We start from the raw sequence: 15,904 nt of genomic DNA on the forward strand, positions 1-15,904 counted from the left end.
GAGCAGTAAGATTTACTATCATTGAAAAGAGCAAGTTACAAATTATCCAGCCAATTCTAGTATAAATGCTTTCATTCATTCATTCATTCATTCACTCATTCATTTATTTATTGAGACAGGGTCTCTAGTCCAGGCTGGACTGCACTGGTGTAATCTTGGCTCACAGCAGCCTCGACTTCCTGAGCTTAGGTGATCCTCCCACCTCACCCTCCCAAGTAGCTGGGACTACAGACACTTACTACCACACCCGGCTAATTTATTGCATTTTTATTTTTATTTATTTATTTATTTTTTTGAGACGGAGTCTCGCTCTGTCGCCCAGGCTGGAGAGCAGTGGCCAGATCTCAGCTCACTGCAAGCTCCGCCTCCCGGGTTTACGCCATTCTCCTGCCTCAGCCTCCCGAGTAGCTGGGACTACAGGCACCCGCCACCTCACCCGGCTAGTTTTTTGTATTTTTTTAGTAGAGACGGGGTTTCACCGTGTTAGCCAAGATGGTCTTGATTTCCTGACCTCGTGATCCGCCTGCCTCGGCCTCCCAAAGTGCTGGGATTACAGGCTTGAGCCACCGCGCCCAGCCTATTTTCAGTAGAGACAGGGTTCTGCCATTTTGCCCAGGCTGGTCTTGAATTCCTGGGCTCAAAAGATCTGCCTGCTTCAGCCTCCCAAAGTACTGAGATTACAGGCATGAGACACCACGCCCAACCAATTCTAGTATAAATACTTTTAACAAGTGGCTCAAATTCAGTCATAAGAGGCATTATCTCTGCATCACATCATGTCTCCCCATAACACTCTCCTCTTCCCAAACAAGCATCAGTTTGAACTTGCTTCTGACTGAACAAATGAGAGGATAAAAAAGAGACAGGAAAGAAAAAAGAATTAAAGAATATAAAAGGAAAGCACTCACACTGGTTAAATAGAAGAATGAAGAAAACACACGGGACCAGTGGCCAAGGATCACTAAGTAGGCTTTAGGGAAACAAACTATCATAGAGATGCAAATAAGAATGCAAAATAACGTATACACATCCTATGATAGCCACATCTCAAGAATATTCTATTTTTCCTTTTTTCAGATGCAAGGTAGGATGGTACTTGTCCAACCACTTGGAAGTACGTACAGTCATGTGACTTACTTCAGCCAAGGGAATGTGAATAGAAGTGAATCACTGTTGGGGGAAGTTCTGGAGAGTCAAGAGTACAGTTCACACATCAAGGTATCTTAATATCTGAATGTGCAGACATGGGAGCAGAGCTTACCGCTGACCTGGACAGACAACTTTTTTAGTGGCTAGATTATAACTACTAATATCTAGGAGATGTTTTTTTCCTGTAGTATCATCTAGCCCACCTTGCTACACAGCCCATTTTAATTATGCTCTATTTCAACCCTTCCTTACTCCAATCATGTTTTCATCATTTCAGGAAAAGAGAAAGTCCCATTTCTATGCCCAGAAATTCCAAGGAAACAAATATCCTTTTCTAACCCATACTAGTAATTGTTGAACACCTACCACTTACCAGCAAAGTAACATGACACACAAAAATTCAAAATAAAACCCAGACTGTGAAAGGAATTAATAAGTCCACATGTCAAAGACAAATATAGTTGACATATACCACACCTGCTTTGCAACTGTTGCTTCAGCCTCAGAGCCCAGATCAATGAGGTCATCTCTAGAAATGTTTCTCATCTGACTCTAATAACAACCTGTATCCCCATTTCCCCTACCAAGCTGGGTTGCTTTCTGGGTTCTTTCCCTGGGAGGAAAAGAAAAACCCTACCCTACCCTCATTTCTATAACTACTATAGAGCATGGTGCTTACTAATGTGGTGTTCTACAAATGAATGAATACAATCTGACACTGATGTTGTGTTAAGGCAGAACTCTAAAATGCCAAAAGAGGCATTATTAAAATAACACATGCATTATCTCCAGAATCAGAACAACAGTGGAATAATCAATCCTAGAAAAGGCTAAGAGTCAACACAACTTTAAAGAACTACTAAGGAATTTAAACTTGCCAAAACGTTAGTACACATATACTCTTTGCTCTTTTCCGCCTGTCCATCTTCCTCCATAAGGCATGTACACAGCAGTTGGCAACTTCAGATGCATATCTTCCCATCTTTGTCACCAGAAAGAAAAAAGCTAAATCTTCCAACTTTTCTCCTCTTGATCATGTGACCACATCAGGTTTATCACTGTGCTCAGAAAGAGGGAGTACTGTCGATTCCCCTAGCTTTCGCCAAAGGTTAAGGAATAGCTAAAAGGATCGGAGTAAAACTATATTAGAACAGAGTAACTACCCATAAATGCATGTGAAGCCATTCCACAAGACTACTGTTTTAAGGAGAGGTGCCGTGCAGAACAAAAACCATGAAGAACATTATTTATTGCCACCTCCATGAAAATGGTATAATCTTTTTAATAATTCAAAATGAAAGAGGGCTCGATCTAGCTTAAGAAGATGAGAGGCCTAAAAATTAAGCTTTAAGGCACAGGGAAAGAAATAAACATGGTGTACAAAGAGATGGTGAGATCTGCCTGGATGGACATGACATGGTAGGAAGAAGCAGTGACATAATAAGGACAGATGAACAGAGAGGAAGCAGCCAGACAGATACTGAGTCTGTAGTTCCTGGGGATCCCCAAAGTGTTACAATGCTTTGGGATCTGTATAGCGTTTCTAAGCCTGGAAAAGAGTATAAACTACATCAATGTGGAAACTTTTGAATGGATCTTGAAAGACTGGCAGAATTTCAGTAAGGTAAGGTCTAAAATGCAGAAGGCAAGCATTTTAAAAGGAAAATGGCATGATCAAAATTACTAAAGAAAGAAATTGCAAGGTATTTTAAGTAGTTAAGAATAGAGAAATTATCAAGTTTTAGTCTCTGAAACCAGTAGATATGAATTAAGTTTGGCATTTTATCTTTTTTTTTTTGGCAGTATACTTCTTTCAAAAATCAAGAAAAGGAAAGTTAAGTTGATTGGTACACTGACAGCTTGTCCTGAGTCATTTTCTTGAGTGTGGCTTCATTATTTCCCTAGAAAATATCCCAATCCAGCTAGGCGTGGTGGCTCACACCTGTAATCCCAGCACTACGGGAGGCTGACGGGGAGGATCACTTGAGCTCAGCCTGGCCAATGTGGTGGAACTCTGTCTCTACTAAAGATACAAAATTAGGCAGGCATGGTGGCGCACACCTGTAGTCCCAGCTACTCGGGAGGCTGAGGCAAAAGAAGGTTGAGGCAGGAGGATCACCTAAGCCCAAGAGATAGAGGCAGTGAGTCAAGGTCACACCACTGCACTTCAGCCTGGGCAACAGAGCAAGACACTGTCAAAGAAAAGAAAAAAGAGATCCTAATCCAAACGTAAGTATGGCTTCTTCCCAAAAGACATTAGTAATATGGTTTAGATGTTTGTCCCATCCAAATCTCATGTTGAAACGCTGGAGATAGGGCCTGGTGGGAGGTGTTTGAATCACTGGGTGGATGGATCCCTCATGAATGGCTTAATGCCAGTCCCCTTGGTGGTGAACAAATTCTTGCTCTGAGTTCACTTGAGATCTGGTTGTTTAAAAGTGTGTGCCTGCCCCCCTCCCCACCCCTTGCTCCCACTCTTGCCATGTGATATGCTGGCTTTGCTTTCTGCCATGGTTTTAAGCTCCCTGAGGCCCTCACCAGAAGGAGATGCCAACACGACACTTTCTGTACAGCCTGCAGAACCATGAGCCAATTAAACCTCTTTTCTTTATAAATTACCCAGTCTCAGGTATTCCTTTACAGCAATGCTGAAGCCTAATACAATTTGAAATTAGAAAATATAAAAACTAAATATTAGTAAGGAAAATCAACAATCCTAGTATAATCAACTTATAATTATATGCAAACGAAAGCAGTCTTATAGAAGACAATTTTCTACAAGAGTAAATATTTGAAAACATACTCAACCCAGCAATTCCACTTGCAATAACCTAGCTTAGAGAAGTACCAGTACAAGTTCGCAATGATAATGAGAATGTTCAGGTGTGGCATCATTTGTTATGGCAAAATCCTGAAACCAAATGATGAAAGAGAAGTGATTATATATACACATAATTGATATATCCACATAACAGAAAATTATGCAGACATTAAAACTGATAATATAGTTTTAATGACAGATATTGTTTAAAAAAAAAAAAAGCCTACATTAAGGCCAGGTGCAGTAGCTCATGCCTGTAATCCCAGCACTTTGGCAGGCCAAGGCGGGAGGACTGTTTCAGGTCAGGAGCTTAAGACCAGTCTGGGCAACATAGCGAGACCCCCATCTCTATTTTAAAAAAAGAAGAGTCTGGGTGTGGGGGCTCATGCCTGTAATCCCAGCACTTTGGGAGGCTGAGAGGGGCAGATCACCTGAGCCCAGGAATGTGAGACCAGCCTGGCCAACACAGTGAAACCCTGTCTCTACTAAAAATACAAAAATTAGCCAGGTGTGGTGGTGGGCACCTATAGTCCCAGCTGCTCCGAAGGCTGAAGCAGGAGGACTGCTTGAACTTGGGAGGCAGAGGTTGCAGTGAGCTGAGATCCCACCACTGCACTCCAGCCTGGGCAACAGAGCAAGACTCTGTCTCCAAAAAAAAATAAAGAAAAAAATGCATATGATACAGTTAATGAAGATAGCAAGTCACATTACAGTATATAAAATGATTCTATCCTTAAAAAGAAAGAAACGAACCAAAATACAAATACAAAGGTGTCAAAAATGTCTCCTTACTCAAAAATCTCCCTATCTTTTAAGAGTCTGTTAAACTCTGCATCTTCTATAAACTCTTACGTATCCCTATAAACTTACAGGACTTACAAGACTCAAGTCTTCTTTTCTTACCAGTACATGTCATTTATCTTCTAATGGGTAATTCCTGTCTTGCCAACTGTTTTAAAGCTTCTTTGAGACGGACTTATACTTCTCCAAGTCAACCTTTACGGACTAGGACTGTAGTTTTTACACAATAAACTGGTAAGTATTAGCCAAACCAATTAAAAAGTCAGTTCTCCTGTACAGTGCTACAAAGGGAAATTAACAACAACAAAATAATAGAAGAGGAGACTACATCAAAAATTATTCTTAGCCAGACTCATTCTTTAAACCTACTTTTTCAATGTGACCTCATTACTAGAGAAACAGCAATAAAACAAGAATAAGGGTTTTCTTCTTTATCAAATTAGCAGAAAAATACAAAATGCAGATAATGTGACTAGAATGAGAAAAAGCACTCTTTCCCCTGAAGGTGATAATGTAAACAGGAAGTAAAAAATTAATGCACAACAAAGTTATTCGCAAAAAACTCCCGTGCATCAAACAACTTCACTTCAGGGAACCCTTCCTGAAGAGGTATCTGAAATGTGAACATTTGGAGCATAAGCAAAAAAATTTTCCCCTACACCTACCTAACTATCCAAAAACTGAAAAAAGTAGCCATGGAAAATACTGTATATTCATTCAGTGGATTATGTGGACACCATCTGTAAATGATTACCAAAAGATCATAATGACATGGGCAATGTTAATGTTAGGGTATTGAGAGAAAAGAGCAGGATACCAAACTGTACACACAGTATGATCAGCTACATGCCAAAGTGTACAGATAAAAAATAAAACGTTAACACAGACTTTTCTCTGAATGGTTCTTATTTTCTTTTTGTACTTTTCCGTATCCCAATCCTTTGAAATAGTTTTTTTTAAGTGAAAACACAACTCTATTTCTTTCTGCATCATCAGTGGGGGGTTAAAAAAATCTCTGCTCTAAAAATGTAAAGAAAAATAATAAATAGAAGGCTATATCCTATATGTCTCACAACTGAGTTTTTGCTGAGTAACACACAATTATTAAAACTTTGCAGGCAAATTTTTTGATGGGGTGAGAAGTAGGCAACTGTATACAAGCATTTCCTTTGATCATTCAAAAATTTCAGACAGATTCTAGTCAAATGTAAAAATGGACCCATAACAGAGGAAAAATGTATTCTCAGCATGGAGAAGGCAAAGGAAGAAAAACCAAATTGGTAGACTTAATTATTAAATTTTAAAATGTTGCCAGAAATTAAAATAAACCATAAAAAAAAAGCAGAAAAAAAATTTGTCCATGTTAATCAATACCTTCCACATAAAGGGCCCTGACAAAACAGTAAGTATCTCCAAAATTAGATAAAAGACACTAACAAACAGCTCAGAAAATAAATGCAAATGGCCATGGAGCACATTTTTCCACTCTATAGTAAACAAAGAAATGCTAACTTTAAATCAAGGAATTCTTTTTCCCCACAAACTTTTCTTTTTAAAAAGGGTATGCTCTATTGACTAGGATTTGGCAAAATGAGCACTCTCAAGAAGTATTAGTAGAAGTATTAAATTGGCCCAAGATTTCTGAAAGATTTAACAGATTTAGCAATCTGTTAAAAGTCTTCAAAATATTCACACCCTTAGATTCTGTAAACCCGTTTCATGAATTTGACTTGATAAAACCAGCTCACATTCAAGTATGATAGGCACAAGCAATATTTTTTACAGCAAAAATCTGAGGAAAAAACCTAGAGGCCCAAATTTAAATCATGGGCTTTTATATTAAAGAAAATCACAGAGCCACTTTAAATGACCTCATGGAAGACTGTTACAGAATTCCAGAAAATACATCTAGTGATAACATCATCCCTATTATTTGTATGTTGCAAGTATACATATATTGATCTCCGAATGTGGAATTTTGAAAAAACAAAAAGAAGCTACACATACAGAAAAGACTCTAAGAACACAGAACAGAAATATTAACCATGGTTATCTCTGAGTGGTGGGATTAAAATTATTTTCTTTAATTTTCCTGACGCGTCCCAATTTTCTATTCTCAATATGCACTGTCTATATAATAAAGTCAACACTGAAGACAACTACCACTAAAGCGATCCTAAAGTTGCTATAAAATTAAATTCAATCCTACCACTGCCACTTGAGAAAAACAAGAAAAAGCACGTGGTATAATAAAAATGCTACTGCATTGGCAAGAGGGAGGTGGTAGCCTACAAATACCCGCACTACAACTGGAAAAGGCTAGGTAGTATCCCTGAGAACAACCCAACAGAGAAGCAGTGGAAGGGAGTGATTTCCTATAGAAGAAAAAGAGAACAGGAAAGAGGGGAACAGGTCAGCTACAACAAAAAAAACTGGAGAGGAAAGGGGGAAAGAAAAACAATAGAAGAAGAATAAGATGTCTAGTTCGACTGTGGATAGTGATGAAGGATGGGTGAAAAGGAGAGCAGAGGTAAAATTAGGAGAGATTAAATATATCCTCAGACTCTATTTTCATTTATCTTAAGAATAAATTTAAACTATTTTTAAAAAGAAGCCATCTTGATTTGGGAGAAAGGCACAAGAGGTCACCGGAAGGAGGTTACACAAAGAAGACAGCTAATGCAGAGGTTTAGAAGAAAACAGTGGGTCAAAAATGAATCCTAGCACAAATCCTAGGAGGGAAAACTGCTACTTCAATTCTAAACTAAAGTTTATACCCTCTTCTAAGTCCCTCATCACAGGGATCCAGTGGTCTGCAGTGAAACAGTATGGCATAATGAAAAGATTCACTGACTTTACAGTCAAGAGGTCTGGAATCAAGTCCTGACAACACACTAGCTGTATAAAGTTGAGCAAGCTTCCACATTTTTAAGAGAGATTACATATTTCCTGCAGAGTTTCTGAGTTTCAATTGAAAGAATGTGTAATCATTTTTTAAACTTGCTCCATTAATGCTGTTGTCTAACTGCCATTATTATCATTAGTTGAATCACTGTATCACTGTGAATACCCTTATAGGGGCAAGTCCACCATCTTCAGGAAATGAAGGCTACGATGACAGCATTTTACTTAGAAAAGCTAACCGAGTCACATGGAGAGAATAAATATATAGTTGTAATTGTTTTCTCCCAATTAATCCCAATCCGCTGACTCACAAAAATCCCTGGAAAGGTTTCTGAGAGTTTAAACAACTGCCAGAATAGTACACTCTATAGGGGTTTCAAAAGTCAATCCGGGTCAGATGCAGTGGATCATGCCTGTAATCCCAGCACTTTGGGAGGCTGAAGTGGGTGGATCAACTGAGGTCAGGAGTTCAAGACCAGCCTGGCCAACATGGTAAAACCTCATCTTTACTAAAAATACAAAAATTAGCCAGGTGTGGTGGCCCATGCCTATAATCCCAGCTATTCAGGAGGCTGAGGCAGGAGAAACGCGAGAACCCGCGGGGCGGAGGTTGCAGTGAGCCGAGATCACGCCACTGCACTCCAGCCTGTGTGACAAGAGCAAAACTCCATCTCAACAACAACAACAAAAAATATCAACCTGGGGGTTGATAAGAAGGTCTTCAAAGTTCCTCCCAGTCTTGAGATTTTGTTATGAGCAAAATAATCAAGCTAAGAAGGCAAAGTGATATTTAAAAGAGCCAGCATCTTCTCATCTCATTTCCATTCTTAAAACTAATAAGATGTTTTGGCTAAAGCTCTAAATTTCTATGTCCTGATCACACCCTTCACAATTGAGCATATTACTGACTGGCTTAAACTACATGAACTACAACAAGATCTGTCCTTCTACAAATCTAATCGAATTCCATCTCTGTTACAACTTTGAGCTACTTAAACCAACACATCTTAATCGCTAGTATTAACCACTTCCATTTATGTCCCACTACTTTATTATTTATTTATTTTTTGAGACAGGGTATTGCTCTGTCGCCCAGGCTGGAATGCAGTGGTCTGCCCAGTCATAGTTCACTGAAACCCTGAACTCCTAGGCTCAAGCGATCCTCCCACATCAGCCTCCTATGTAGGCAGAAATATCAATGTGTTCCAGTGTGTCCAGCTAATTTATTTTTTGTAGAAACAGAAAATTTCTACATGTGTCTTCTGATGACATGTGATGTGTATTGCTGTGTTGCCCAGGCTGGTCTCGAACTCCTGGCCACAAGTGATCATCCCACCTCAGCCTCCTCAAGTACTGAGATTACAGTCATGAGCCACCATGCTCAGTCTTACTCATTTTTAAAAATACATACTATGTTGGTGCAAAAGTAATTGCGATTTTTGCCATTTAAAAAAAAAAAAAATTGCAAAAACCGCAATTACTTTTGCACCAACCTAAATATACAGCTGGGCATACTGGCAGGCGCCTGTAGTCTCAACTACTTGCGATGCAGTGAGCTATGTCTGCATCGCTGCACTAGAACCAGGACCATAGAGTGAGACTCTGTCCCTAAAAATAAAATAAAAACATAATACAATTTTAAAAATTTCTTAGGCCAGGTGTGGTGCCTCACGCCTATAATCCCAGCACTTTGGGAGTCCAAGCCAGTTGGATCAGGAGTTCAAGACCAGCCTGGCTAAGATGGTGAAACCTTGTCTCTACTAAAACTACAAAAATTAGCCTGGCGCAGTGGCAGGCGCCTGTAATCCCAGCTACTATGGGGAGGCTAAGGCAAGAGAATCACTTGAACCCGGAGGGCAGAGGTTGTAGTGAGCTGAGATCACAGCACTGCACTCCAGCCTGAGTAACTCCGTCTCAAAAAATAAATTTGTAACACTGATATATAGAAAAAATGACCATGCTGAAACACTGGATTTTAGAAGCAATGTGCTGTTGATAGCCCAAAATGATTGTCAGTTCACATGCAAGAGTCCCAATGCAACCTGAGAACTAACGTGCATAAAACCTCAGTTGTTCAAAAGGTACAAGTTACTTATATGCACATACATACATATATATACATCTACATGCAGTTTTTAAAAGACAGAAGAAATGTCAATAGTATCCAATGTCAACAGCACACCTTACAAGTAATTATGTTTTCTTTCTAGTTTTCTATATATTCAAAATAATCTAAAATGAACATGTAACACTTTATTACAGGAGGAATAATATTTTAAAATCAGCCACATAGGCCGGGTGCAGTGGCTCACACCTATAATCCCAGCACTTTGGGAGGCCGAGGCGGGCAGATCACCTGAGGTCTGGAGTTCAAGACCAGCCTCAACACTGAGAAACCCCGTCTCTACTAAAAATACAAAAGTAGCCGGGCGTGGGTGGTGCATGCCTGTAATACCAGCTACTTGGGAGGCTGAGGCAGGAGAATTGCTTGAACCTGGGAGGCGGAGGTTGCGGTAAGCTGAGATCACGTCACTGCACTCCAGCCTGGGCAACAAGAGCGAAACTCCATCTCAAAAAAAATAAATAAAATAAAATAAAATAAGCCACATAAAGCTGAGTGTGGCTGCTCCAAAGAATAACCTGAATGTAAAAGAGCAAAAATTTTCAGAACAGAGCTCTATATACTAAGTGTAAGTGGTAAGAGCTTAACACGCTAAAATACTGAAGTTTACCAATAATCCTATCAAATAGCTATCACCATTCTGTGGACTAAGACACTGAGGCTTCCTGAAACTCTTAACAAAAGACACAATGGCAGAGGCAGAAATCACACACAAAGGCTGGGCATGGTGGCTCATACCTATAATCGCAGCACTCTGAGCAGCCAAGGCCGGCGGATCACCTGAGGTCAGGAGTCCGAGATCAGCCTGACCAACATGGTGAAACACCATCTCTACTAAAAATACAGAAATTATCAGGGTGTGATGGTGCGTGCCTGAAATCCCAGCTACTTGGGAGGCTGAGGCAGGAGAATTCGCTTGAACCCGGGAGGCGGAGGTTGCAGTGAGCCATGATCATGCCACTGCACTCCAGCCTGGGCTACAGAAATTCTGTCTCAAAAATAAAAAGAAAAGAAAAAACGAAATCATACACAAAGAAAGCTGCCCTAGTCCAAAGTCCCTATGCTTATCCACTTAAACAGTCTGACATCAGCATGATGTGCTTTGATTTATTCTTTACATTTGACATTAAAAATTTTTTAAATAATTTACTAGATAATATGTATTCACGGTTATGGCCTCAAATGGCTGTAGGAGATAATCCTATTAGAATTTAGCGGCTGAGCGCAGTGACTCATGCCTATAATTCCAGCACTTTGGGAGGCCGAGGTGGGTGAATCACTTGAGGTCAGGAGTTTGAGACCAGTCTGACCAACGTAGTGAAATCTCGTCTCTATGTCTCAAAAAACATTAGCCGGGTGCAGTGGTGCACACCTGTAGTCCCAGCTACTTGGGAGGCTGGGGTGGGAGGATTTTTAAGCCTCAGAAGCAGAGGTCGCAGTGAGCTGAAATAGTGCCACTGCACTCCAGCCTAGGTAACAGAGTGATGAGACTCTCAAAAACAAAAATTTAACCATTAAATTTTTTTAGCTAAACATAATCCATTAAGCTAAACATAATCAATGTTAGTCCCAAAATTAGAGAACTAAGCCTTGCAAGAGGAGTTCTGAGTATTTTTTACATGGAATGACAGACCTTGGCTAAATCAGACTTGGAGTATTACATTCAAGAAAATGCACCTGATCTCATTCTTCACACTACTTCTTATGTAACTACTCCAACTAAAAAGAAACACCAGACCACTAAAAACATAAGACAACTTGTTCACTAACAAAGTCAGAGTGCCTCACTACCCTGTTAATATCTATGTTGCCAAAAGGAATGATGAGGACAAAAGCTCAAAAGCTGAGTATCAAAACTCAAGTTCTTAAAACAAGTGAGGCTTCTTTTCAATAAAGTATCATTAAGTCAACACACAAGGAAAAGGACCACGAATGGTGAAAGATGTGTTGTAATACACGTTTCAGGAAGTGAAGAGAAAGGGCAAACAAAACATGACACACCATATGTTAAACCAGGTGTCTGAACATGTCAGTGGCTATGAACTACTTCTTTGAGTCTAGCATATCTGGGGAAAAAATTAGGAACTGCTTTGGATTCCAGTTTGCTTTTAGGTACTTGGCTCACAAATCAGGAAAAATTACCCATATGCAATGAACCATTCAAGTTTTGGACCTCACAATGAGGCTTAAAAATATTTTTTCTTGTATTCCCAATTCCATCTCAAATTACCATGAAATACATACCTTCCTCCTATTGAGTCGTCTTGTGGTTGGGCCCCGGCAGTGTTCCTCTGTGAACGTCGCAGTGACCCCCCTGGATTGTTATTAGGCCGGTTGGACATTGGCACCTCTCTCTTGAAGGGACATACCCTTTCTAGACACTACCATTCACTAAAAGAAAAAATAAACAAAATTTATCAGATGTACAAAATACAATATGGGCAAGAAATGAGGGGAACTTACAGTGACGTGGGAATTTTCTGCGAACTAACTGATTTTACAGCCTTCACCCATGCTGTAATGTCTCATTGAACTGTGAACTCTGACCGATGAATGTGTTACAAAATGTCAAGGTATAACATATTCAAGGCATGTGGTCCAGGACTCAGCATATAAAATTAACTTAGATTTCAAGGAATAGCCAGATAATTCTCAATTCAAAGAAAACACGGCACAGGTAGAAATGTCTTCGTTTCCACATTCTAGTACTGTGCAGAAACAGGCACTACACCTAAAGTCAAAAGATGATGGCTCAAGTCCTGTGACAAAACAGGTGTTAAAGAAGTTTGCCTTTGTACAAATCACAGCCTCTAAGCCTAGGATTCCTCAGACACAGAATTAACAACATGTCATGTCTTCTTCACAGTATTGTTGTGAATAACAAATGAAAAAATAAATACAAACAAAACTGTGGCCGGGTGGAGCGGCTCACACCTGTAATCCCAGCATTTTGGGAGGCTGAGGTGGGAGAATGGCTTGAAACTGGGAGGCAGGGGTTGCAGTGAGCCCAGATCATGCCACTGGATTCCAGCCTGGGTGACAGAGTGAGACTCCATCTCAAAACAAAACAAAAATTGTAAAACTGTGGTATCTTAATGAAAAGATGAGGAGAAAACAGCTTAAATAGAGTAAACTGAGCAATGGTCCCAGATATTTTGGATTTTCAACAGCAGCTCTGCTGGCCGTGACCCTGGATAAAATAATCTCTACATTTAATTTACTCTTCTTTAAAACCAGTACGTTACCTACCTCAACAGAGTTGTCAGCAACAAGAAATTGTGAAAGTATTTTTAAAAGTTTAACAATTTAGCTCAAAACAGTTCTTAACCAAATTGAACTTTCTATAAGAAATTATTGTACAGATAAAATACGACACTAAGAAAATTAGTTTAACTGATAAAACAAGCCAACATTACAATCATAGAATTACAACATTTGCAAATAAAATCTTTCACTATGTTTTGTAAGCCTGCAGTCAAATTTGAAGTGGAGTTCTTTCGCTACTTCTATTTACTGGGAAAGAGAATGAACATATGACATTATAGAAACTGGTGCCAAAGAGAATGCAAATTAATCATAATTAAATCTATTACTGTACTGGATTTTGTTTTAGAGATTCCTTGTACTGTAGTAAGAAAGTAGGTTTTCTTTTGGGTTACATTGTTGATACAATTCAGCAGAAAAAGACATCACATATGTCCAAATTAATATAATAAACTTTAATTAGAAAGTTCGAATTACTAATTTAAGGATAGTCAGTTTCAGAAAGAAAAAATAAATACAATTAAACATTAGAAGAGAGGCAGGCAGAGAGAGAAGAAAAGGTTAAACTTACACGTACTGATATGGAAAAATACGAAACTCTCATTTGTGTGTATGTATACAAAGACTTGTATATAAATTTCTGTATAATGCCCACGTTAAAAATTCATGGAAAGATACATGAAACATACTTTGTTAATAATGATTGCCTTTGAGAAAGGACTGGGGAATCCGGAGTTTAGAATGAAAGAAATCATTTTTGTTGTCATTGAGACTGTTTATAAATTTATAAGGAAATAGCAGGCTGCTCTAGCATTAACAGCTTTAAGCACAGAGCTCTTGAGCCAAACTGTCTCTGCCCAAGTTCAATTCTTGACTCTAACACTAACAAGTTGTATATAATCTTGCATATATGAGTGTCTGCATACATACATACTGCATACATGAGTGTGCTTCAATCAAACAATCAAATGAGGATAAAGAACTCACACAGTAGTTGTGAAGATCAAATAAAAACCCATGTAAACTACTCAATACAGTGCCAATCACACAGCAAGTGCTCAGGACATGTTAAGCATGATTATTACTATAAACATTTATTCAAAAGAATAAAAATATTTGTAGTAAAATCTAATAAATTGGGAGAGGCTTCACCATAAAAATCACTGTCAATATGAGTCTTAATTTTCGGCAAAATATTTTCAAAAGTGAAATATTTTCAATTAAGGGTAAACATCTCAATCACCTGGGAAGTTTCTGTCAAAATATGAATGCCTGTCCCCTAACCTGAGATCCTCCTTCACTGGGCACAAAAAGTTGGAGACATAGTTTAAAAGAGCTTTCTTGGGTATACTGCAACACACCAAGAATTTCAGCACATTAAAGAATAAAAGGCCAGCCTTTTTCAAAACTATCTTAGAAATTTCTCTACTTCAATCATCTCAATACCATTTCACCTGGACCCAAACAGCAAGGACAGATACAAGAGAATAGGATGATACTGTTGCTCTCACTTTAAAGAGCAAACAATAGTATTATAAACAAGGTTAGTAGTTGGCACCTGCCCAACTTCTGCTATTAAACACCTACTGTATGTCATGGAGTGTTATGTTATTCAAATGAAACTAAGTCACGGTAGTTGTTTTGCCCCAGTCACCTAGGTAACCTTAATGATGCTCCCCAACATCTTCAGTGCTGGTCAACCAGCACCAACATCAGCCAACAGTCTATCTGCCGATAATTCTTGAGATTTAAGAGGAAGAAGAGCAAGTAAGAAGAAAGCTGTTTATCAAATTACTACCTGCTGTTAAAGCATAAATTCATCTTTTTAAAAAGAGGCCAGGCACTGTTAAACGTTGGAACTTTAATTTCCTGAAAGTAAATAAAAGATTAACATACGATGGATACAGGATCTCTCCCTCTGCCAGGTATCAACAAAACCAGAGAGCTGAAAGGGACCCTCAGAGATGATCAAGTTCAACCCCTTACACCTTACAGACAAATCCAAATGAAGAAAGTTCCAAGTAATCTGTTCAAGAACCAGTCTTCTGAATCCTGGTACTGAGCAGTTCTATACCCTTCAGAGATATCACCACCTCAACTTCAAAAAAAGTTTAATGCCTCTTTGTCTTCAGCTAAGAACCCAGAGGCCAAAAGTTTTCTCTATGCAATGAATTCCAGAATGTTTTCCTTATAGATTATTCTGTACTGACTTGACCAATTACTTATGCCTACCATATGCTATTACTTAATTTTTAAAACACAAGTGGGAATTACACTATTATACTGCTAAAAGTTATGTTCTCATAGCCGGTAGTGAATATGAACTCAAAGATTCCATCTTCACAGGTCAAAATATGAACTCAAAGATTCCATCTTCATAGGTCAAAAGATTCCATCTTCACAGGTCAAAATTCTAGTTTCCTAGTGTGAAACTAGAATTATAAATCCAATTTAATATCCCTATCAAATCCTGAAATATACTGTTTTCTAACCATGGCCATACCTTCATTTCTGTAAAACTAATCAAGATTTTTCACATAAAACCTTTGACATTCAGTCCTAAGGTACTGAAATAAAAGAGAACATGTATGACTTTAACAGGAAAAACAAAAAGGCTAATGGATGTCTTCAAAGTTGAAAACAAATTCATGACTTTGATCACAGCTGAGTGTACAACCAACTTATTCACTGTTTAAGTTAAATGACTTTTGAATTTTATGTGAAAAAGTATTTAACTCTACATGCAAATACCACATAGAAAAAACAAAAAACAACCGGTTGGGTGCGGTGGCTCACATGAGGTCATGAGTTCAAGACCAGCCTGGCCAACATGGTGAAACCCC

The 15,904-nt window shown here is 38.8% G+C and overlaps 1 protein-coding gene across 5 annotated transcripts in view; it reads right to left on the reverse strand.

Moving 5' to 3' along the window:
- Positions 1-12,191, reverse strand: part of TRIP12 (thyroid hormone receptor interactor 12) — a 113,034-nt gene extending 100,843 nt beyond the window's left edge. For all 5 annotated transcript variants that reach the window (XM_011951965.1, XM_011951968.1, XM_011951966.1 and 2 more), the window contains exon 1: positions 12,042-12,191. In XM_011951965.1, the coding sequence (XP_011807355.1) occupies positions 12,042-12,139 (98 nt within the window). In that variant the 5' untranslated portion in view covers positions 12,140-12,191. The remainder of the gene's footprint in view (positions 1-12,041) is intronic.
- Between the last annotated feature and the right edge of the window lie 3,713 nt (positions 12,192-15,904).

This window comes from Colobus angolensis, unplaced genomic scaffold (assembly GCF_000951035.1).
Source record: "Colobus angolensis palliatus isolate OR3802 unplaced genomic scaffold, Cang.pa_1.0 Scaffold33, whole genome shotgun sequence".
Lineage (NCBI taxonomy): Eukaryota > Metazoa > Chordata > Mammalia > Primates > Cercopithecidae > Colobus > Colobus angolensis.